The sequence below is a fragment of the Truncatella angustata genome, assembly GCF_020726525.1.
Source record: "Truncatella angustata strain MPI-SDFR-AT-0073 chromosome Unknown BKA67scaffold_8, whole genome shotgun sequence".
Taxonomy (NCBI): Eukaryota; Fungi; Ascomycota; class Sordariomycetes; order Amphisphaeriales; family Sporocadaceae; genus Truncatella; species Truncatella angustata.
The window spans coordinates 1,477,060-1,498,473 of NW_025763388.1; the positions used below are offsets into that span (position 1 = coordinate 1,477,060).

General features: G+C 48.9%; 8 protein-coding genes across 8 annotated transcripts; 5 read left to right on the forward strand and 3 right to left on the reverse strand.

Annotated features, from left to right (window-relative positions):
- Nucleotides 1-1,027: 1,027 nt before the first annotated feature.
- Nucleotides 1,028-3,609, reverse strand: BKA67DRAFT_397153 (adenine deaminase). The gene is made up of 5 exons (XM_046096658.1): nucleotides 3,011-3,609; nucleotides 2,917-2,947; nucleotides 2,593-2,864; nucleotides 2,163-2,542; nucleotides 1,028-2,107 (listed from the first exon to the last, which is right to left on the reverse strand). The coding sequence occupies exons 1-5, from the start codon at nucleotides 3,413-3,415 to the stop codon at nucleotides 1,234-1,236; spliced, it is 1,962 nt and encodes a 653-aa protein (XP_045954258.1). The 5' UTR covers nucleotides 3,416-3,609; the 3' UTR covers nucleotides 1,028-1,233.
- Nucleotides 3,610-4,211: 602 nt separating this feature from the next.
- On the forward strand, nucleotides 4,212-5,906 carry BKA67DRAFT_523670 (uridine permease-like protein Fui1; the record flags this gene model as incomplete). Its single annotated transcript, XM_046098492.1, has 3 exons — nucleotides 4,212-4,376; nucleotides 4,427-4,589; nucleotides 4,639-5,906. The coding sequence occupies 3 exons, from the start codon at nucleotides 4,212-4,214 to the stop codon at nucleotides 5,904-5,906; spliced, it is 1,596 nt and encodes a 531-aa protein (XP_045954259.1).
- Nucleotides 5,907-6,363: 457 nt separating this feature from the next.
- BKA67DRAFT_594669 (major facilitator superfamily domain-containing protein) lies at nucleotides 6,364-7,952 on the forward strand (the record flags this gene model as incomplete). Its single annotated transcript, XM_046105071.1, has 4 exons — nucleotides 6,364-6,531; nucleotides 6,587-6,799; nucleotides 6,852-7,772; nucleotides 7,812-7,952. 4 exons carry the CDS (start codon nucleotides 6,364-6,366, stop codon nucleotides 7,950-7,952), a joined length of 1,443 nt encoding a protein of 480 aa, XP_045954260.1.
- A 925-nt stretch (nucleotides 7,953-8,877) lies between these two features.
- BKA67DRAFT_662509 (MFS transporter) lies at nucleotides 8,878-10,460 on the forward strand (the record flags this gene model as incomplete). The annotated part of the gene is made up of 3 exons (XM_046108014.1): nucleotides 8,878-9,062; nucleotides 9,118-9,911; nucleotides 9,964-10,460. 3 exons carry the CDS (start codon nucleotides 8,878-8,880, stop codon nucleotides 10,458-10,460), a joined length of 1,476 nt encoding a protein of 491 aa, XP_045954261.1.
- A 96-nt stretch (nucleotides 10,461-10,556) lies between these two features.
- BKA67DRAFT_397174 (cytidine deaminase-like protein) lies at nucleotides 10,557-11,642 on the reverse strand. Its single transcript, XM_046096659.1, has one exon. It carries the CDS (start codon nucleotides 11,322-11,324, stop codon nucleotides 10,653-10,655), a length of 672 nt encoding a protein of 223 aa, XP_045954262.1. The 5' UTR covers nucleotides 11,325-11,642; the 3' UTR covers nucleotides 10,557-10,652.
- Nucleotides 11,643-14,890: 3,248 nt separating this feature from the next.
- Nucleotides 14,891-15,955, reverse strand: BKA67DRAFT_662512 (casein kinase II regulatory subunit-domain-containing protein; the record flags this gene model as incomplete). The annotated part of the gene is made up of 2 exons (XM_046108015.1): nucleotides 14,891-15,730; nucleotides 15,797-15,955. 2 exons carry the CDS (start codon nucleotides 15,953-15,955, stop codon nucleotides 14,891-14,893), a joined length of 999 nt encoding a protein of 332 aa, XP_045954263.1.
- Nucleotides 15,956-16,790: 835 nt separating this feature from the next.
- BKA67DRAFT_662513 (JmjC domain-containing protein) lies at nucleotides 16,791-17,840 on the forward strand (the record flags this gene model as incomplete). Its single annotated transcript, XM_046108016.1, has 1 exon — nucleotides 16,791-17,840. One exon carries the CDS (start codon nucleotides 16,791-16,793, stop codon nucleotides 17,838-17,840), a length of 1,050 nt encoding a protein of 349 aa, XP_045954264.1.
- A 674-nt stretch (nucleotides 17,841-18,514) lies between these two features.
- BKA67DRAFT_523254 (alfa-L-rhamnosidase) lies at nucleotides 18,515-21,286 on the forward strand (the record flags this gene model as incomplete). The annotated part of the gene is made up of 1 exon (XM_046098446.1): nucleotides 18,515-21,286. One exon carries the CDS (start codon nucleotides 18,515-18,517, stop codon nucleotides 21,284-21,286), a length of 2,772 nt encoding a protein of 923 aa, XP_045954265.1.
- Nucleotides 21,287-21,414: the final 128 nt, after the last annotated feature.

Consider the following 21,414-nt stretch of genomic DNA (forward strand, 5'->3'; position numbering starts at 1 on the left):
CAGGTACACACCCAGGGCAACCACTTTAGGTAGCCTTCAGTAGAATAGTTGAAAGCTCTACTCCTCGCCGTTACATCACACTCCATATCAATAGACTATTATTGATCATCATACGTGACGTGTCTATCACTGGTCGCTTTTGAGGATGTGCACTGATTTGATCTGGAGGCCCCCCCCCCCCCCCCCCATGATTAAATCTGTTCGTGGTGTGGAAAATGCTTAATAACGTAGGTCATAAAGTGGTGACCGTGATTATGCATGGGCTGCTTTTGAGCATGTTCTGTCCTGTTCGATTCTGATTTGTTGTATCTGATGTTGTGCATCTAATGTATTTTAGCCATAAAATACTTTCAATCCGGTGAAGTAATATTTTTACAAAAAGAGAAAGTGGGTGGATGGCCGATTTGGAATTCTGGTAGCTGCTTACATGTTTGCTTGATTGTTGGAATGCCTTCCGGCGGACTGGGTTGTTTTCTGAAGAACCCCATTCCTTGCGATTCTGCCTTTCGGCGCTTGAACTAGAAATGAACTGTGCCTGTTAGGCGGACTGGTTATTTAAAGAGGATCCCCTCTATTGAATGAGATTAATACGGGCATGAACCATACTGCTGAGATGGTTAGCATGAACCTGAACTTGTTGGAAATATCAGCCACGTTGGTGGCGACTGAAATAGACTTGGCCATTGGTCTGCTCGAACTATCAGCCCATGGAAATTGACTCTGGGAGTTCTTCCGAATCGGCCATCCATCCAATTGTTGCATATAACCGCTGTTATTGCGCTTGTCATGTTTGAACCAAGAACAGCACTGACCGCACCTGTCACATTATGACTTCCCGACCACTGATTTAGAAAGCAACTACTACAGTCCTTCAATCATACAGAAAAGAAGAGGGGGAAAAAAAGAAGAAAAAAAGGCCTAGAATATTTCTGGAGACATGACCAACAAGACTATGTAAACTCTACCGAATTGTTGAGCTTAACCCTCTTATGGCCGGAATATAGCCAAGTCATCTGCACCTAGTTGCTCTGCATTAATGCTCACACGTTTGCACATGGTTGCGAGGCACAAAACAAGATGAACCTGACATCTTATGAATGTTGCTACCTTATGACGACTCTCGTGCCCGGCCAAAACACAATCGACTTCGATGGCAGACTAGATGCTAATTTTCAGCTCCCGTTCTCCCTTCATTTGTTTGGTATTAGTCGGATGCAAATTCTCGACTTTCATTCAGTTCGCCCCAGAGTGAATGTGACTCGGGCATCTACAGCAGACTCTGATGGCCTGCAGATCAAGTACTGCATTTTCTGCTGTGCCATTGCCTATTGTGGTAGCAACAGGCGCTATCTTCAGTACTGGATCCATCAGTGATTCACCAGCACCTACCACGAGCCCCAGCTCCGTCAATCCCAGGTCCGGCACAGCGACAAGACCAACAAAACTGGCGATCAAGAAAGGGTTCTGGTCCATCGTACACCCAAGCTCATCTCTCACCACCTTGTCCAACTTCAAGCTAGCATCCCTGACCTTTTCCCAAGGGTCGGAAGACATGCAGCCTGCAACGTCCAGCTTGACTGTCCCTAGCACACTTGTCCCATGTTCCCCGACCGCTAGCATTCCACCGCCCAGGTTCTGCATCGCACGCACTGCTGCAGCAATCGACTCATCGTCCACGCCAATTACAACCAGATTCTGATTCTCACAGTTCGTAGTCGTGGCAATGGCACCCCTTTTCAAGCCGAATCCTCGCACGAACGCAATACCACGGTTGGGCGTGCCATGGTGTCGATCCACAATTACCACTTTCAAGACATCATTCTCCAGGTCACAGAGGATGTTGTGTGGTGGCTCGGAGTCAACAGGAAGCGAGGCATGAAAGGCGCGCTTGAAATATCCATCGTACATTTCTACACATTGAACCCATGCTTGCAAGGGGGGTCCCGTCAAATCCGCAGGAGGAAAGAGATGGTAAGAAGATGCCACGAGATGCTCGTCGTGGATGTTCACTGTGTTCAGCGTGAAGTCGGGGATGGGGTCGTTATTGGAAAAGAGGGCTCTGTTGTCTTGGGCTACGACCAACCCATTTCCGATAACCACGCTCGAACTGATAATCTTATAAGTAAATTACATACAAAATAGGATATTGGAAGAACACGTACAGCGCATCTTCGAGCCTATCCAGAATGAGTAAGTCGGCCAGTTTCCCAGGCGTGACACTCCCTATCAAATGGTCAAGTCGGTAGTAGGATGCCGCATTTATCGTTGCCATTTTGTACGCTTCCAAGACAGGCACACCAAGCTCGATCGATCTCCGTACGTGCAGGTCGATATGACCGGTTTTATCGAGGTCTTCGCAATATTTGTCATCGGCACAAAAGCTGATGTACTTGAGACCATCTTTGTACAGCTCGAAATTGTTAAAAACAGAATCAATGTTCGAGTTCATACTTCCGGACATCACCGTCAACATCATGCCCAGGCGTAGACGCTCAATGACATCTTGTGGTCTGTGAGCGTTATGGTCATCGCCGATACCTCCCTGCGGTTATGTCAGTCACGAAGCTAACGTAAAAGAGAGAGGATCCTTACCGCACAATAAGCCCATAGCGGCTCATTAACGAGCAAAGCCGAATGGCCCGTGATGCGTTTCCCTGCATGCAGAGCAGCAGCTTGCTTTTCAGCAGAGGCTTTGTCGAGAGAGAAAGGATTCGACTCGCCCAGCGTCGCTGCCTCGCGTCTGGACACGCGGCTACATATCTCTTGGGTAGATAACGAAGTACCTCCGAGCTCGATATCAGGACCACTCATGGGGACTTTATGAGAGACTTGCCGGAAAATTCGAAGCGGTGTTGTAGTTGTACCTGAAACCACGTTTAGTGGCTGTACTTGACCGCGTTAACCAGATTGACATACCCATAAAGTCCATTCCTTTTCCTCCTAGAACCTATGCCGGTTGTCCAAAGATTAGCGTCCAATAGTCACCATAGTCGCTATTGAGGCTACATACATTCGCAATGCAGTTTGCATCAGCTAAGACGGTTGTGGTTCCTCTCGGAACGCATAGCCTTGCCAGTTCTCCCGGTGTCAACTTCGTGTACTCAATATGGATATGTGTGTCGATGAAGCCAGGACTGATGAACTTTCCACTGGCATCAATCTCTTCAATCGGAGAGTCTACTGCGTACTTTGTTCTTGGGAAATAATTCCATGGTGTAACAGCTGCAATGTGTCTACCTTTGATGATGACATCCCTCTTCAGTAATTCACCGGTATGCACCGCAAGAATGGTACCGCGCCTGATGATCAGGCTCGGCTGTGTAGTTCCTCTGGCGACATGCCGAAGCTCAAACAGCTCTTCTGGCGTGATTGTTAGATGGGCCCCTGTCGCGTTGGAAGTCCCAAGTGATGACATTTTGATTAACGGTACAGTTCAATTTGTGGTTGCCATCATCACAACCATGAATTTGAATAGGGCAGTCTGGCGCATGAGAGCCATTCAGGTGGATAACATATGATCTCAGACATGGGTACAATTGCGCTACCAGCAAATGGTCTGCCGGCGGCATATTGTTACGACACGGTCGGAACCTCCTACCGGCAGCACCGGCCGGCATGCTGTGTTGCACAGTTATTCGATTATCCATTTAGAAGCACAATTTCTGACGAGGCACCTGTATCGGCCATGTCCGTCACTCCTACTTACCAGGAAGTCGTGGATTCGAATAGATTTCATGGTGGCGGGTGCCTCCGCCAGTATTCTAGAGGTCGGTGTTTCGACAAGTGTTTCTTATCAGCACACCATCACCCGAATAGCAATGGACGAACAAGCCTGGTCCGAGATCCTTAACGACACTCAGTTTAGCTTACAAGACGGCATGTTTTGATTGGTCACTGGTTGCGACACTGTAGTTTTTTGAATACTTTATGTATGCCGATCTGGTTAGAGAGCTCCGTCTGTGGAGAGCTCTTATCGGCAGGCCCAAGATTGAGGTTCTCACCATATGAACAGGGGGCCGTTAGACAGGGATGTTTTTGGAGCATCTTGAGAGCCGTACGCACTACAAAACGGCCTGGGGCCATCTTGTAGTTCTTGTTACGTACTTGAACGCTTGATTCTGAGAAGTTGTGAGAAGTTGTATAACAACATAGTTTTTAAGAATTGAGCCAGTATGGAGAAAGACGTCAGTTACCCCACGAGCAACGCCCATATGGTCGCGGGGTCAGTGGATTCGCCGCACAAAGGTGGACTCTGGTCTAGAATCAAGGGCCACGCGACACTCGAGGTCGAAGAAAGCAGTTATGCTCCTCCCGGCACTCCTTGGAGTAACAAGGACCTAGATCCGGTCCCGCCAGAGCAGCAAACATGGCATACGGTATGATCCAAGAGAGCGGCATCCCGTACAAAAGCTAATTCAGTAAACAGTACAACTTTGTTACTTACTGGATTTCCGACGCTTTTGCTATTTCAAATTGGCGCATCGGCGCGTCACTGATTTCAATTGGTCTTTCTTGGAAACTAGCTCTCGTTGCTGTTGTTATTGGCAATTTCGTGACGGCTTTGGTGGTTACCTACAATGGCATCATCGGTAAGCTGCCCATACGCTTCGAGAAATATGACTGACCTAGCATCGAAAGGCGCTCGCTTGCACATCCCTTTCACTATACAAGCACGTTCCGCATTCGGGTTTTACTTCTCTTACGTGATGATCGTATTCCGTGTCATTGTTAGTATCTTTTGGTATGGAATTGGCACATACACTGGAGCAGAGTGCATTCGGTCTATCATATATGCTTGGGTACCGAACTTCCGGAATATTCCTAATCATTTGCCTGAATCAGCGAACATCGACACTGGCTTTATGATATGCTATTTCATATACTTTATTCTGGTGTTGCCCTTTCACTCTATTCCAGCTCACCAGCTCCATTGGTTCTTCACCTTCAAAGCTATTGTAACACCAATTGCTGGCTTTGCGATCCTAGGATGGGTGATCCATAGCACAGGTGGCGGGGACCAGGTCTTCACTTATGGAAATTCCTATTCTGGATCGTCACTTGGGTGGGCATTCATGTCCGGTGTCAACGCTATGATCGGCAATTTCGCAACGCTGGGTGTCAACATGAACGACTTCGCAAGATACTCGAAGAAGCCCAATAGTCCATATGTCCAGTTGATTATCATTCCGGTCGCCTTCATCCTCATGATGCTCTTTGGTATCATTGGCGCTAATGGAACCCGTCTGATGTATGGCGAGGTGCTTTGGGATCCTATGCTGATTATTGACAAATGGACTTCGCCTGGTGGGCGAGCTGCAGCGTTTTTCATCGCGCTTGCTTTCCTGATCGCTAGCATTGGCATCAATATTTCTGCCAACAGTATATCTGTGGCCGTGGATCTGTCCACACTGTTCCCCAGGTACCTAAATCTTCGAAGAGCGCAATACGTATGCGCATTCCTTGGAGGGTGGGCTATGTGTCCATGGGAGATTTTGGCCTCTGCTGAGTCCCTGCTAACGTTCATGGATGGTTACTCAATCTGGTTGGCCCCCATGGCTGGCATCTTGATCTCTGATTACTGGATTGTTAACAAACAGAGGGCAGATGTCCTGGAAATGTACCAGCCCCACGGCATCTACTCCTACGAGAAGTGGGGGACGAATTGGCGAGCAGTTGTTGCTTTTGTTGTAGGCTTCACGCCGTTGCTGCCGGGTTTTGCAAAAGCTGTTACATCTACGCTCAACGTCTCTGCAGGCGCCTCGAATCTCTATGCACTAGGATATTTCTATGCGTTCCTGAGTAGTTCTGCTTTGTACATTGCGTTCAGCAGAATCTGGCCACCAAGAAGCCAGTACACGGGGAGGACGATTGCAGAACACCTAGGGGCAGAGCCATCGCACGTCTGATATTTCGGCAGCCCACAAGGTACCATGAACTGTTCGACAGCTGCTCAGTCAGGCAACTAGACTCGTGACAAGTGGTGGCAGCCTGAATAAGATTCGCGACTCGGAGTAGCTATTGAAGTTCATTAAAGGTTAGAAACAACAACCGAGATTAGGGCACCTAGGTGCAGAAAATGGAACGCGTCCTCTGCAGTGATAATAAGCGAGTGATCTCCAGGGGCACGGCCGTCGTGATTCATACGTCGGACTTAGCGCCCAAAGGAACGCTAAAACTCAATGTATGTTCGATGATGCAACTCCGCTGAAATTGTTGCTAGTCGGCGTTAAGTCAACCGGAAATGTCGCGGTGATGATTCTTTTGACATTGATTTCCAATCATTGCATCCCAGATTTGTACAAATTAAGACAGTATTCCTCGGCTCAATTCAACAGCATACACATTGGAATCAACTTCGATTAGATGACGTCTCAACCACAGTCCCGTGCTGCAGAAGCAGAGATAGAAGCGCCACCACGTGGGCGTTGGGCGAACGTCGTTAATCGCTTGCTATGGACGCCCCCGTGGCTGAAATGGGACTCGAGCGCGAACCACGATTTAACATGGGCCCAAAATATCATCTTTGGCTTTGTGGGTTTGACAGAACTTCACTGCAAGGATAACCGGTCACTGACTCCCATCATAGGCTGCGGCTTTCAGTGTCGCTAACTTATACTACAATCATCCAATCTTAAATGTCCTGGCGGAGGATTTCAATGTCACAGATGAGCGTTCTTCGCTTGTCCCGACCATTATGCAAGCCGGCTACGCAGCAGGGCTCTTGTTCGTAATTCCAATCGGGGATATAGTTCGCCGGCGGCCGTTAATTCTAGGATTGATATTTGTTACAGCCGTTCTGGTAGGCAAGATTTCCGTGCAACTGCATCTTGAGCATTACTAATAACCGATAGTGGCTGGGGTTGACTTTGACTCATTCCTTCGAAGTTTTCCTGGGTATATCATTCCTCGTGGGAATGTTAACTGTCACACCTCAGCTCATGTTTCCATTGGCTGTACAATATGCACCACAACGCCATCGTGCAACCATGATCTCAATTGTTATGTCGGGCTTGGTCTTTGGTATACTCATAGCCCGTCTGCTGTCTGGTATCATCACTCAGTATAGCTCGTGGCGTAGTGTCTATTGGATGTCGTTTGGACTTCAAATTGCAATTTTCACGTTGCTTTTTTGTTACATGCCAGATTATCCAATCCTTCGACCGGATGGCTCTTACCTGCTCTCTCTGCTCTCGATTGTCAAGATGCCATTTAAGCATCCGATCTTGACACAGTGCAGTCTAATCGCTTTTTTCACCATGGCCATGTTCACCTCATTTTGGACGACTTTGACCTTTCAATTAGCTGGTCCGCCTTTCAACCTCTCGACTCTGACAATCGGTCTTTTTGCTCTTATTGGCATATCACCCGTCTTCCTCAACCCAGTTGTGTCTCGGCTTCTAACGTCCCGCATCCACACTAGCGGGACGTTGATTATCGCTATCATTGTGACCGAGGCCGCGGTCGTCATTGGTACATTTGTAGGAACTTTTTCCTTAGCAGGTCCCGTAATTTGGGCCTTCTTTGGAGATCTGGGGATGAACACCATTGTTGTTGCAAACCGAATGGCATTTGCCAATGTTGATACCAAGGCCCAGAATGCAGTGAACTCTGTCTACATGGTTTTGACGTTCTGTGGACAGCTTTTTGGGACAGCTGTAGGAAATAAACTCTATGCTTCGGGTGGTTGGATACACAGTGGCGCATTGAGCATCGGTCTAGTGGAAATAACATTAATCTTAATCCTCATAAGAGGTCCACATGAGAAGGGCTGGGTCGGCTGGGGTGGAGGATGGGACTTGACCAACAAGAAGATCGAAGAGAAGCCTCAGGAACGCCCTGGCCAAGATGTCGAGGCTGCACCAAGTCCTGCAACAAATGGATTCGAGAAGTCTGATGCTCCTTCTGGGCAATCAGAGGCGGCTGGGGATGCGACATCGGTAGCCCGGAGCTAAGGTTAGAATCTTGGGACAACAGCAATAGAAAGCTCTTGGTAGGCTCTCGTCATGACACTTTAACGATTATAATAGTATTTCCTATGTAAATCGAAGACCCACCACAGGTTGGTTAGGACAGATTATAGTAGTACTTCAGTGTTAGCACGGCCGGCCGGCAAACATAGTCACTAAGACGATAGCTCGAAAGACTGGTCCCGGTTCATTGGCTCGATTTCTTAAGGTGGAGTACAAGCCATCTCATTACTGTGGTATTCCGTAACACTTGGTTGATCGTGAATCGTGCGATCCAATCATAATTGTACATAATCAGTTAGGATAGCCTCCGGGGTCTTTAGCAATTTGTCCAAAAAAGCAGTTAGATTCCTACCAGTCAAGCGATTCTAACTAACCTAGTCTAGTACCAAACCATTCCAGGCCGAGCTTTTGCTCTGCATTAGGACAATTCCAGGGTAACTCAGTCGGCAATGTCAATCTTTGGTACTACCTTGCACATCTAGTATACCTAGTTACAGGTTGAAGAAACCGCAGGGGCAGGTGCTTTCCCAAAGAGGGTGGGGGGTACATTTGTGTTCGCGCATAGAGGCATCTTGGAAAAGAACTGATTATTGCTCCGTTGCGGTTAATAATTCTCCATACTATCTATCTATAGTAGTAATTGGTCACCGCAAGGGCGTGTGGGAATTACATTCACTTTCCCCACACGCTGTCTGCTGCAGAATTGTGCTGGAGTTGACCACTTTTGGCGCCCTTTTGCACTTGACAAAGAAATGTCGAGGGTCCGCTTTACAGCCGGCGTCGGCATCGGCCTCTGTCTCTAGACCCATCACGCAATTGAAAACATCAACCATTTTTTTTTCCACTTGTTTTCTATTTCCCTCTCTTTTGTCTAGCATTGTTTTAATTTACAAAACAATTCGGCTTTATGGACGAGACCCAACCCTTGCTGCCTTCAGAGGCTGACCGCGCCCCGATTCCAGAAAGCGACCAGATCGCTGATAAGGACCTCGTCACTTTTGACCCTGATGGCGATACGGAAAACCCACTGGATTGGCCAATCGCTTACAAATGGAGTATTGTCGCTTTACTGGCTTTGATGGCGTTTACTGTGTAAGTCAAATATTTTCTAGGCAGTTTGAACATGGAGACTGATCCTAGTTATCAGCACGTTTACATGCATTTCTGTCGTGCCAGTCGCAAATCGCATCGTATCCGACCTTGATGATGGCCGGACGAGCAAATCTGCTAGTGTCCTTCTAGTCACTATTTGGGAGCTCGGTGAGGCTGCTGGGCCTCTCTTCATTGCCCCATTGTCGGAAATGTATGGTCGCTGGCCTGTAATCAACATCTGCAATGTGTTATTCATTCTTGCCACCCTGATGGCGGTGCTGTCGGAAAGCAGTATCATGTTCATCGCAGCAAGGGCTCTGACTGGCGTAGCCGTAGCCACAAATGTGTTGAATCCTGCAATCGTTGGCGACCTTTTCCCTTCGGAGCATCGCGGAACAGCTATGAGCCTTATCTCTCTGGCACCCCTCACGGGCGGCGCTGTTGGCCCTCTACTTAGCATAGTCGTCGCAGAGGGACTGGGATGGCGAGCCGTGTGCTGGATGAGCATAATTTTGGCTGGTGTCGCTGAGTTACTCTTCCTGACATGCTACCGGGAGACTTACAAGGTGCCCATTCTGAGAAGAAAAGCTGCGAGATTGCGAGCAGAAACAGGCAATGATTTGCTAAAGACAGCATTTGATGAAGATGTTCACAGTGTTGCCAAAGTCCGCGAAGCCGTTTTGCGACCGCTGATTGTATTCTTGGAATCTCCTGTGCTGCAGCTGATGTCGCTGTTTAGTGCTGTTGTCTTCACGTTCTTTTACGTTATGTCGACAACACTACCTGATATTTCAGAGAATATCTACCATATGGAGCCTACCGCCGCTGGAGCGGCTTACATCAGCTTTAGTAAGTGCTCTGCATACACTTGTGATTGAAAGATTATTAACCGTGGGATTAGGTGTTGGTGCACTCATCGTCGTAATCCTTCTCAATAACACGCTCGACAAAGTTTATGTCGAGCTTCGCAAGCGCAATAAGGGCCTTGAGGCCCCTGAATATCGGCTGCCATTCGTCATTCTTGGCGCGATTGCCTTGCCACTCGCAATTGCCTTCTACGGCTGGGTACCTCAGCTGCATCTGCCGCTGTGGGTGATGATCCTTGCTATCGTAATATTCGGTGCGGCAATGCAGTTCGCGTTCCTGCCTGTGCTCACTTATATTGTTGATGCATCCGGTATTTATTCAGCGTCATCGCTTACCGCTTTAATCGTAACGCGGTGCCTCATGGGCACTTTCCTCCCTCTTTTGACAACGCCCTTGGTCGAATCATTTGGATATGGCTGGGGATTTACAATACTAGCGGCGATGATGCTGAGTCTTGCGCCTATTCCGATATTTCTCTACAGATATGGTCAAAAGTGGAGACAATCATGCAAGTATACTAAAGATCAATGATTGGAGGAGACTCTCCATGAGAGGAATAGACTCATAAGAGATTCCAGTGTTGAAAGAATGCTAGAAAGTTTAAGTCCGAATAGATACGCACTGTAGCTACAGATATTTCACCTGAGATAATAATGACCACTGCGAAAATTGTACCTCAACTCTGGTTTCCCTCGATGCCAATCTTTCAATGTACCTACTTCATTACTTCCAAACACTAGCACTCTCTACCCCCTCTTTTTTCCCTTCCTGATACGTCTCGCTCAAGCCATTGTACAGACGTTTTATCCTCTCGATCTCAGCAGTCCACTTCTTCCGGTCCTCATCTCCATCTAGTTCCCCCACCAAGTCCATGAAGCTTTTCGCCGTGAAGAACTTGTTTTTTCGGTTATACAATTCCCGCTTCGTGTGATTATCTTCGCTCTCCCCGTCAGCCTTCACCCTGAAAACTTCCTCGAGTATCTGGATATCATATGGAATGGCGAACAGATCCCGACTGTCTTCGTAAGTGAAGAGGTAGAAGAAGTTATCAAACCCGGACCAAGTGATTCCGCTTAAGCATAGTGAGCATGGCTCATGTGTGGCAATGAATACACAGTCCTTCGTTTCTGGTCTCGGCGAGCCATCAAGTGTTGTAGGAGAGGTGAAGAATTGCTGAATGCAGTTGATTTCACCATGTAGCAGGGGCGATACACGCTCATTGTTGGTGGCAACAGTCAACGGGGTTAGAGTTGACTTAGATAGAATAGCAGCACCGAAGAGCTTGCTGCCTGAAGACACTCCCTTCGCTGTCAAAGGTACGATCTGTTTTTCGATGACCGACAGTAGTGCGCTGAGGAGGGTCTTCGGATTTTGAGTTTGAGACTTCGTCGCCATGATGTATGATTGGAGCTTGTTTAGTTTCTTGGAGATATAAAGGGACACAACAAACTTCAGCAATAAATAAGCTTGCAAGACATTGCAGATTACGCTGATATATAGTGAGCGCTATATCTCAGCGCCCGCTTCGGGACCGGCCGTTGCAAGTAGTCTTCAGCCCTATCGGCGACCTCCACAGCGGGCTCTTGGCCGGTTGCGGAGAACGAAGAATGGCCGCGATGCCATACGGCACTCATACCTGGAGTAAGTAGTCAAATTATTTAGACGAAAGTTTTCCACACTTATCAACGTACTTATTAGTCATCACTGGCGTTACGCAAGAATCTCACGAAGTGCGCGCTTGGGCAAGCCGTTCAGAGAATCAGTCCCAATTGCTCGGGTTTGCAACAACGACACGGAGCACATGGCACAGAGCCAGTTGTAGTGAACTCAATCCACAAAATTTGTCGATCTCATGCAAGAATCTCATTCGCTGCGGCTTTTAGATCCCCTTGTAATATGTCTCCTAGCCTGACCCAGTCATCTTCTAGCCATTATGACCGTACACTGTTCATCTTCCGTATATCGAGCGAGAGAAGTCTTTCTGCGGTCACATATCGTCGCCTCAATAAAAACAAAATTCGACTGCAGTGCTTAAACTTTCCAGTTCCCTAATCGCTCGCTGCCCTTGGCGACATTGTTGGCGCCATCACCAACTCCGTTGCCCACAGAGACGAGAGCATCACCAACAGGTTTCGCAGCAGATCCAAACGTACTCGTGACAGTTTTTCCTGTACCCGAGACGACAGTGTCGAGCACACCTCCTGTCGTTCGCACGACACCACCGACAAGATTGCCGACCATGCTCGTGCCTCCCTTGATGGCACCGGATGCGCCTGAGTTTTGGTTGTTCATGATGAGATGTGCGGGTGAGTCGATTAATCTGGTCCAAAATCAACGTTGAATACTGGTGATGAGACTGATGGGTTTATTGAATAGTTTCAGAGTGTGGCTCAGCGATCTTTTTATGTTACTGTATTCTTCTGGTCGGTTCCCGGAATCGGGGTCTGTCCGCATCCTGTTTTAGGAGTCTAACATCATGACGTCACATACTGTGCAAAAACGTAACCCTGTAAGGTCAACAACATTTGGTCTTCTCAAGTTCGCCGGAGCAGCATTTCGGACAAAAACGCAGACCTTTGACCGCTGCTAATTGATTATGCTTACACCATGCACCAGCTACCAATAACCGAGTTCACAGGTTCTCCCGTGGGAATGAAACGGCTAGCAGGTGATATCTATCGCAAGTGACAAGCCTGCACCTTTCACCACAATTTATCGGTATTGATGATATCAAAGTGCACCACGTGCCATGGACCATGGCACAATCCTGTTGGTATAATATCGCGGGCATATTTCTCATATAGTAGACGAATTAACTTGACCCTAGAATGGATCAGTATAGTAGAAGTAGTTGAAGAACTTCTATGGATTATTACCTCGTGCTCTGGCAGGAACTATTGTTTCAAGAAACGTGGACTTTCAGCATGGTCCTTGATGGGACAAGATTGAGGATTTACATTTGAGTCGATGTGCTTAAACTATCTGGCAACACGGAGCTGGACGAGACCAAAACGCCTCAGATTGTTCATTGACCCAACAATCTATGTTCGGATCCTCCTTGACTACTTTATTGTATAACGGGACGTCAATGGGCAGTTTCAAGACTTGCAGATCTTCGTGGAGCATCTCTGTAAGCAAATTCCTGAATGTCCTGTTTTGGCGGTTCCTTTTCTTCATCATCACAATCTGAATGTTTGCCACTAAGTATTCAAGAACACACCGACCACAACTCCATTTGACCAAGGAACACGCACCAAGTCCCATACCTTACTCTCGTCGACAGCTCGAAGCAGCACGGAATTTTGACAGCCTCCCAGGGTATACACGTTTCGCGGGCCCACTTCGAGAGTCCCAGCACACAAGAAGTTGTCGCCCATATAGATTGTAGCCCGTATCGCTCCAAACAACTGGCACAGCAGCAACCGCCGACTACTTGTCAAAGACTCCTGCCTGATTTTTTTCCTGCGCCTTGGAACAAATCTTACAACTGAGATCGCTTCGCTCAGACTACGGTACCCACGAATTTCGTCACCCCGAATTAGCCAATCTGCAATACAGTCCAATCCAGTATAATTAAGTGCCCTGGTGGAAGCTTCCTGCAAATTCCCACCTGAGTAATACGCTTCGTCGAAATCTAAATCCTCCAGCAACCAACACGATTTCCTCATAAACATCGAGTATCGACGGCTCTCCCCTCGGATCGGCCGGTTACAACCAGTTCGTGGTGGTTATAAACTACCAGGAGGGCTGACAGTGAAGAGAAAGATTTAAATCTGCTGGCGCCACGGTTTCGTAGGAGGCGAGCAATAAGCAGACCATTCTCCTCCAGGTCGGCGTGTTGTTTGCCCGCCATTCCTAGTAAAGTATTCTTTGGAGTTGTGTGGGCATCATACCGTTGGATTTGCGCAGTGGCACCATAATTTCATCCTCAGGGCCTTGTGTGATGCCATAAGTACGAGGCTAGAGGACACACTGCCCTGCAGAAAAGGAGATTTTGCTAGTGCCCAGTTAGATGATGGCTGAGAGCATGCAAGTGTATCGTGTACATGAACATTTTGTCCGTCAGGAAGTCTTGAACTGTGGCCATGGGCTTGGCAATGTTCATCCCAATGCATGGCTTCGTAATGGCTAGGAACATGGAGTGTGGAACATGGCTTGCAGGAATACCGGTGACTTGTTACTTACCTATCGATGCCGATACTGATTATTTTGAAATCGGCGCCACAACAGGTCTCGGGCGTCTTGAGTTTGGGCACGGCATTGTGTGAGCTTGAATTAACAATGTTGCCTTGCAGAAGAAAGGTATTATGCTCATAGTGCTACTACGATCTGTACACGGGTACTCTGTATTCCAGTGTTCAAATCAAAAGAGGCGATCTTATGATGATCAATTAGTGCATTTGCTGTCTATAAGTCTCATAAGTAGAGCTGCTGTATGCGCCACGACACACCTTTATCCTAATCAGTAGGCGACATGACATCAGATGTGCTCTCACCCTGTCACTGTCAACCAACACCTCCATGCCACAGAATCGAAAACGCCACTGCAGGGCATACGCAGTGCCCAATAGCTCTAACGCCGACCAATGCGGAATAAGGGTGAAAAATCGATTGTTCCTTCCTGTTTTATCGGTGAAGAACCGACTGAAATATTTTGGGGCCAATTTCTGGTCTGCTCAATGCCCTCACCCCTGCCAACACCCATTGTGACAGCCGTGCATGTCCGTCGGAAACCAGGTTCGACACAAATGATACTAGTGATACATCCGTTCTAGAAATGTACCAATTGACTCATCACTCGTTGGTGTTCCCTCTGGTGGAGGTCCTGTGAGCAATTTGAGCTTGACAGCTCCTCGTCGTGTAAGAGCACGACTGTTCAACTCTGGCATGTCATCTTCGTCAAACGGTGTGAGAAAGTGGCGTAGAGGCTCCAAGGGTGCTCGATGATCCTTGTTGTTCCTCTAAAGCTCCGACTCGGCACCGTTCGTCTCGACTGCCATGGGACTGCCTCCTTGGCCATTGCGTCTTCTGGCGCGTAGCCGACGGATCGGCCTCCCACTCAGGTTGGTGTTGCCCTCATCCTCATCGTCGCTGTCATGATTCTCCTCAACGTAGCGCCGGGCCTCATCCAATTCGGACATATCGTCGGGCTTGTTGCGAAGCCACTGCATACGGGGACCTGAGCGAGCTACTTCCGAGACCCTGAAGCCATAGATGCGCGGCTGGTAAATCTTGTTGCTTCCCAAGCCAGGAGCAACGTTTCCGACATACATGCCGTTCAACAACTCCTTGTCGTCGTCGGCGATGCGGGCACCAGCAAGAACGTCTGCGCCCCTCTTGGTCAAATCGTACTCTGGGAAAGTAAGTAAGAAAAGGGCACCAAATGTTCGCCCGAAGAAGGCCCCGTCGACAGTCTGGAAACGGCTATTAGGAGGCACGTAGACGTCTAGGCATGCGGGACAGAACAGCTTGACCGTGTCCTCGCCAGGAATATCGGAGAGTCCGACTGGAAGGGTTCGTGCCTGCTCGCAGTTGCTGCGAGGGCACACGCCGAAATGGCCAAGCTCGTACTTCTCAGACATCTGTTGAATACCGGCGCGTGAGCAGATGAATCGCTGATGTATCAGGCCATAGAGCATTTCGGCCGAAGACTCGATAACGGAAAGATCACTAGCTATTCGGCTGTGGTTTCTTCGCTCTCCTGATCGCATTCGGTCCACACCTTCGATGGACTCATCCTCGTCTTCCTCGTCTTCCTCCTCATCCTCGTCGTCGTCCTCGGGCTCGACATCGAGTATCATCTGTGTGCGGGAGGGTCAGCACGGGGAGGGCCTGAGCTTATCATGCATGGCTGGTGCACGCCTTACCTCTAGAGCCTCCTTGTACATGGCGACTTGCGACTGCAGTCCAGTCAGATTGAAGTCATCCTCGATGAACTCTTCCGAGACCTCGGCGAAGTATTCGTGTCCGAGGAGGGAGCAGAAGGATGAGATCCACGACTCAGGGGTCCCCGACGAGGTAGACATGTTTCCGTGTTGAGCTGGGCTTGTGGCACCCTGGCCCGACGCTTGATGCAATTTCTCGACGTCGGTGTGTAATATCGATAGCAATAATCGATGGTTGGAGGGGTCGTCGATTATTATACCCCGCCTAGGAAATGGTAGAGACGGGGGGAAGGAATCCAAGATTGGTCTATCGCGCCGGCATGACTCGACGCAAAGGTTGGCGACTACGATGATCTGCAATGGTTGGTCTCTATTTTTTTGGGCGACTGATTCTGCAGAGCGACGATCTGGAGTGTATCGCCGACTGCCCTATTGATGCCTTGGGGAATTTTGGTGGGTTGAGGTTGGATGTGCACGAATGGGCGGCAGCCTCGCAATTTGGCACTGCAAAGTGGTGTAACCAAATCCGTTTTCAGTGAGCCGAAGGGACCCCAAGAGCCAGAGCCACAGCCAGAGCCAGACCTTCAGCTGCCAGGGGACTGTGCCACTGGGCAGTACACACGCTAGTCTAGTACGCTGGCAAAGCTGACCTGGCTGGTGGCCGGAGCAACTACAAAGAAAAGGGGCCCGTGCACTCCGCCGCAGATCACTTCTTCTACTCTAAGACCAACTAAGGCTTGCCTCTTTGCTGATCGTCTCTCTTATCGCTTATCGGCTGTGCCGCCCTTCCTTTTAGCTGATCAACTTGAAGTCTTGAACGCTCTCTCCACCTAGTGTTGCGCAATAGAGAGAAAAGCATGTCTTCCAAATCTCTGTTCAATGCTTCTCTTTGCCATTGCACCGTTTGAATAAAGGCATGCCAATCCACATGATCGATTGCCTTTGCGATCAGAGCCAGCATTGAGGACTGCCCAGCATGCTTAGGCATCTGCTCCTGAAAAGGACATCCGGTCTGGCTCCCTCGCTTGCAACACGCGCCGCATTCCAAAGTCACAAGCAAGCTGCAGTCAAGCCTCATAGTACCAATCGCGCAATCACCACTGTAAATGAGCAACGCCGATCTGAAACCGAGACTCTTGATCCCGATCTCGAATCGTTCCGCCAGCATGCATTCACCCCGGAACTCCCATTGGTTATGAGAAATTCTCACCTTTTTGCACCTGTAAGACATTGGTTTGTCAATCATGACGGGCCTTCAGCCAGTCTCAGTGACTACTTGACACAGCACAGCTCGGTTGTCTTTCCATACGAATTTCTCCATAGCACGGCTCCCGGGGACAAGGACTCAGTGCTTAGCTTTATAGACTGGCTACGTGCCCAGGATGAGCAACTTGCGCTTTGTCTGGCAGGTACCCTTTCTAATACTGGCCGGGACATACCCGAGGAAAGCACTGTCTTCCACCAGTTTTTTGCTCCTCTTGACCTTCTTTCCAAGGCATCTGAATACAACAAGTTACAAGCCACGGAAAGTCGGGTCAAGCGGCTATACATAGCGCAATCTCAGCTCAATGAACTGCCCGAGCCTCTTCGAAACGACCTGCCAGTTCCCAGTATTGTCGAACATGCCGGAAAGGGGGACGTATATGACTCTAGTATTTGGCTCGGCTTGGAGCCTACTTACACTCCCCTTCATCGAGACCCAAACCCGAATCTTTTCGTTCAGCTTCTGAGTGACAAGACTATTAGACTGCTCACTCCTACTCTCGGACAGCAGTTGTATGCACGAGTTCAGAATCAGTTGGGATCCCGAGGTAACTCACGCTTCCGAGGTACGGAAATGATGCAGGGTCCCGAACGTGCGGCTTTGTATGATGCCGTCTGGGGCTCTGAGCTCTCGGAAGACATTCTTGAAGCCGTGCTTCAACCCAACGACGCCCTGTTTATACCAAAGGGTTGGTGGCATAGTGTACGAAGTAATTTCCATGACGGAAGGTTAAATGCTTCGGTCAATTGGTGGTTCAGATGATAGCAAATGAACCACTGACCACAATACATTCGAACAGGCCAAACTAGCAACGAGACATCATCGACTGGTGGCCCTGCACAGGCCACTCAACATCTACGTTGCATTCTTCATTCCATAGAACTTCCAACACTTCTGTCGGTCAGTTGTCTCGAAACAGTCAATCATCGCAAATCAGAGCAAAGCCACAGATAGCATTATGGTTGCACACTTCGTGCAGGTAGGCACCCCGTCATGATTTATGCTTGGAAAGAGTTCCGATCTACTAGCGTCGCAGATGACTAGGTAACGGCGTGAACGTACAATTGTATCCATGACAAGAACTGACTTAACCGAAAATTCTGACGGCAATGCTACACATAATTATATCTGCTGCTTATGCGGCTCATATCCGGTTGAGTTCGGAAGTGCCATCGAATATGTGGACTCGGTGGGGCATGTCCCAGCAAATGCTAGCAAGACTGACTAGTGTCGGTTCCCAATTCTCCGAAGTTATACTCCGTACTTGAAGCTTAACTACAGATTCCCAAGAACGATTGTCGTGCGAGCATCTACTCTCGACCGTCTAACTATCTTCCTGCCCCTACGGCATCCAAGTCATACTTCAAGGTACTGTCTTCTTCTGTGCTTACCCCACTCTCAGCTCGTCACTAGCGCCCATCCTGCAAATTTCTACTATGAGCTCACCAAGCATCACCAACGTGCGATTTGAGCAGCATCACGATGGCTTCGGGGTAAACACCTCAACTCCTCGAATATCATGGTCGTTTGCGGATGTTGATGCGTCCAGCCGCAATTGGCAACAGGAAGCATACGAGCTGTATATCCTTGTAGATGGTGATGGTTCAGCACATCAAACAGAGATTGCTGGAGAAGGTTCATTGTTAGTCCCTTGGCCAGCGCGGCCGCTGAAGTCAAGAGAATCTGCTTCAGTTCAGGTACGCGTACGAGGAAGATCATGCTCCTGGAAGGATGGGGAGTGGCGTCATGATGGAGATGCCACGCAGTCTGACTGGTCTCCAGTCGTTCGAGTCGAAGCTGCACTACTGCTTGCCGATGATTGGACATCGCAGTTCATCACGTTAACTGATGATTTCCCAAAAGAGGCGGAAGATGGTTCTTTGAGACCTATTTCGTTCGTCAAGCAGGGCAGCCTCCCCGCTGGCAAGATTACACGCGCTCGTTTGTATATCACAGCGCATGGCGTTTATCAGGCGCATATCAATGGAAAGCCTGTCGGGGATCAATGTATGGCGCCAGGCTGGACCAGCTACAAACACCGTCAGTACTACCAAACCTTTGATGTTGCAGAGCTGTTGAGATCAGACCAGAAATTTGACCTCAATGTGGAGGTTGGAGCTGGTTGGTATGCTTCTGCTCTGGGCTGGGCTGGAGGTAGGCGGTGCCGGTTCGGCTCAAATCTCGGTTTGTTGGCACAGCTTGAGGTTGATTTTGAAGGTGCAACAACAAGCTTCATGGTGGGGACAGATGAGTCGTGGCAATCCAGCCTCAACTCTATTGTACGCAGCGAGATATACAACGGCGAAGTATATGATGCGAGACTACGAGCTGGTAGTGGCAAACTTTCTTGGTACCCAGTTAAGGTTGACAAGACGCCTTCGGCACAATTAATTCCACAAGAAGCACCACCTGTGCGAGTCACTGAAGAGAAGGACATTGTCGACATACTCAAAACGCCATCAGGCAGGACAATCATAGATTTCGGTCAAAACCTAGTTGGAAAACTACGAATCAACTCTCTTCACAAACCCAGAGATCATCAGATTCGGTTCAGGCACGCTGAAGTCCTTGAACATGGTGAAATTGGAGTTCGCCCATTACGATTTGCCGCTAGCCAGTACGCGGTCATTTCTAACGGTGACGAGATTGAGGGTCAATCACCCTGTTTCACCTTCCATGGTTTCCGTTACGTGGAAGTAGATGGGTGGTCGCCAGAAGATCAAGAATGCCCGCTTACAAAATGGTCTCTTACGGCCCTGGTGATGCACTCAGACATGAAGCAAACGGGATGGTTCAGGTGCTCGCATAAACAAGTCAGTCAACTGCACGAAAATGTAATGTGGAGCATGCGAGGAAATTTTGTTTCTATCCCGACAGACTGCCCTCAGCGCGATGAGAGACTTGGCTGGACGGGCGATATCCAAGTATTCTCACCCACAGCAAGCTTCCTTTATGACACTAGCGCAATGCTCGGTGGGTGGATTCAAGATGTTGCTGCTGAACAACTAGCTGACGGCGATGGCATTCCTCCCTTTGTGGTCCCCAATGTAATCGGAAGAGACGATGAAGCTGTGAAGGATGAATGGTGGCCTCGTGTTGCGAATGCAGTTTGGGATGATGTTGTCGCCATATTACCTTGGGATCTTTATCAAGCATTTGGTGACGAAGCTGTCTTATCCAAGCAGTATCAAAGCATGCAGGCTTGGGTTGATAAGGGAGTCAAAAGAGGCGAGGATGGCCTCTGGGAGAGCGACAAGTGGCAGCTCGGCGATTGGCTCGATCCAGCGGCGCCTCCAAGTGAACCCGGTTTCGGCAAGACTGACGGAGTCCTAGTTGCGGACGCGTACCTGGTTCGCATCACCTGGATCCTGGCCAACGTCGCCCGCATATTGGGAAACCATCTAGACCATACTCGGTACCAAGATGATTGGTTGCGACTTAAGAACAGATTTCAGGAAAAGTACATCACGCCAGCGGGGCTTGTCGTTTCTGATACCCAAACAGCCATCGCTCTCGCTATCGTGTTTGATCTTTTTGCAACAGAGAAACAGCGCATATTCGCTGGTGAGAGACTTGTTCGGGCTGTCCGATTCGCTCAATTCCGTGTTACTACTGGGTTCGCTGGTACGCCAATTATCCTACGTGCACTGTCAATGGTGCAGCGCCCACAATATGCGTACCGAATGCTGCTCGAGAAAAGGTGCCCTAGTTGGATGTACCCTGTGTCGATGGGAGCAACGACCATTTGGGAGCGGTGGGACAGCATGCTCCCCGATGGCTCGATCAACCCCGGCGAAATGACAAGTTTCAATCACTATGCATTGGGATCTGTTGCTAATTGGCTTCATGAAGACGTCGGCGGGATCAGTCCCTTGACACCAGGTTGGAAACAGATCAAGATTCGCCCCATCCCTGGCCCAGCCCTGACCTGGGCTCAAGTGAGGCACGATTGTCCGTACGGCACTATAGGAGCATCATGGACATTGCAGGAAGATGAGTTTAAGTTAGAGATTATCGTTCCTCCCAACACGACGGCCTGTGTGGTGCTGCCGGGCCACTACACAAATTCTGCCGAGGAATACAAGGAAGGGACATGGGTTGGGTCGGGAAGGCACACATTTACAAACCAGTATCGCAGTCGTGATACATGGCCTCCGACTGGCATCCATCCAGAATTCTGGCCACAACCTCATGCTGAACTTATATAATCCAGGCTGAGCTACCATATTGTCATAAGAATGGATAGTATTATTTTGAATGCTTGCATCATAGTGCGATTACTGGCCAGGTAGCGATAATTGCCTGGCTCAGTTGAAATACCTCAAAGGTTCACTAC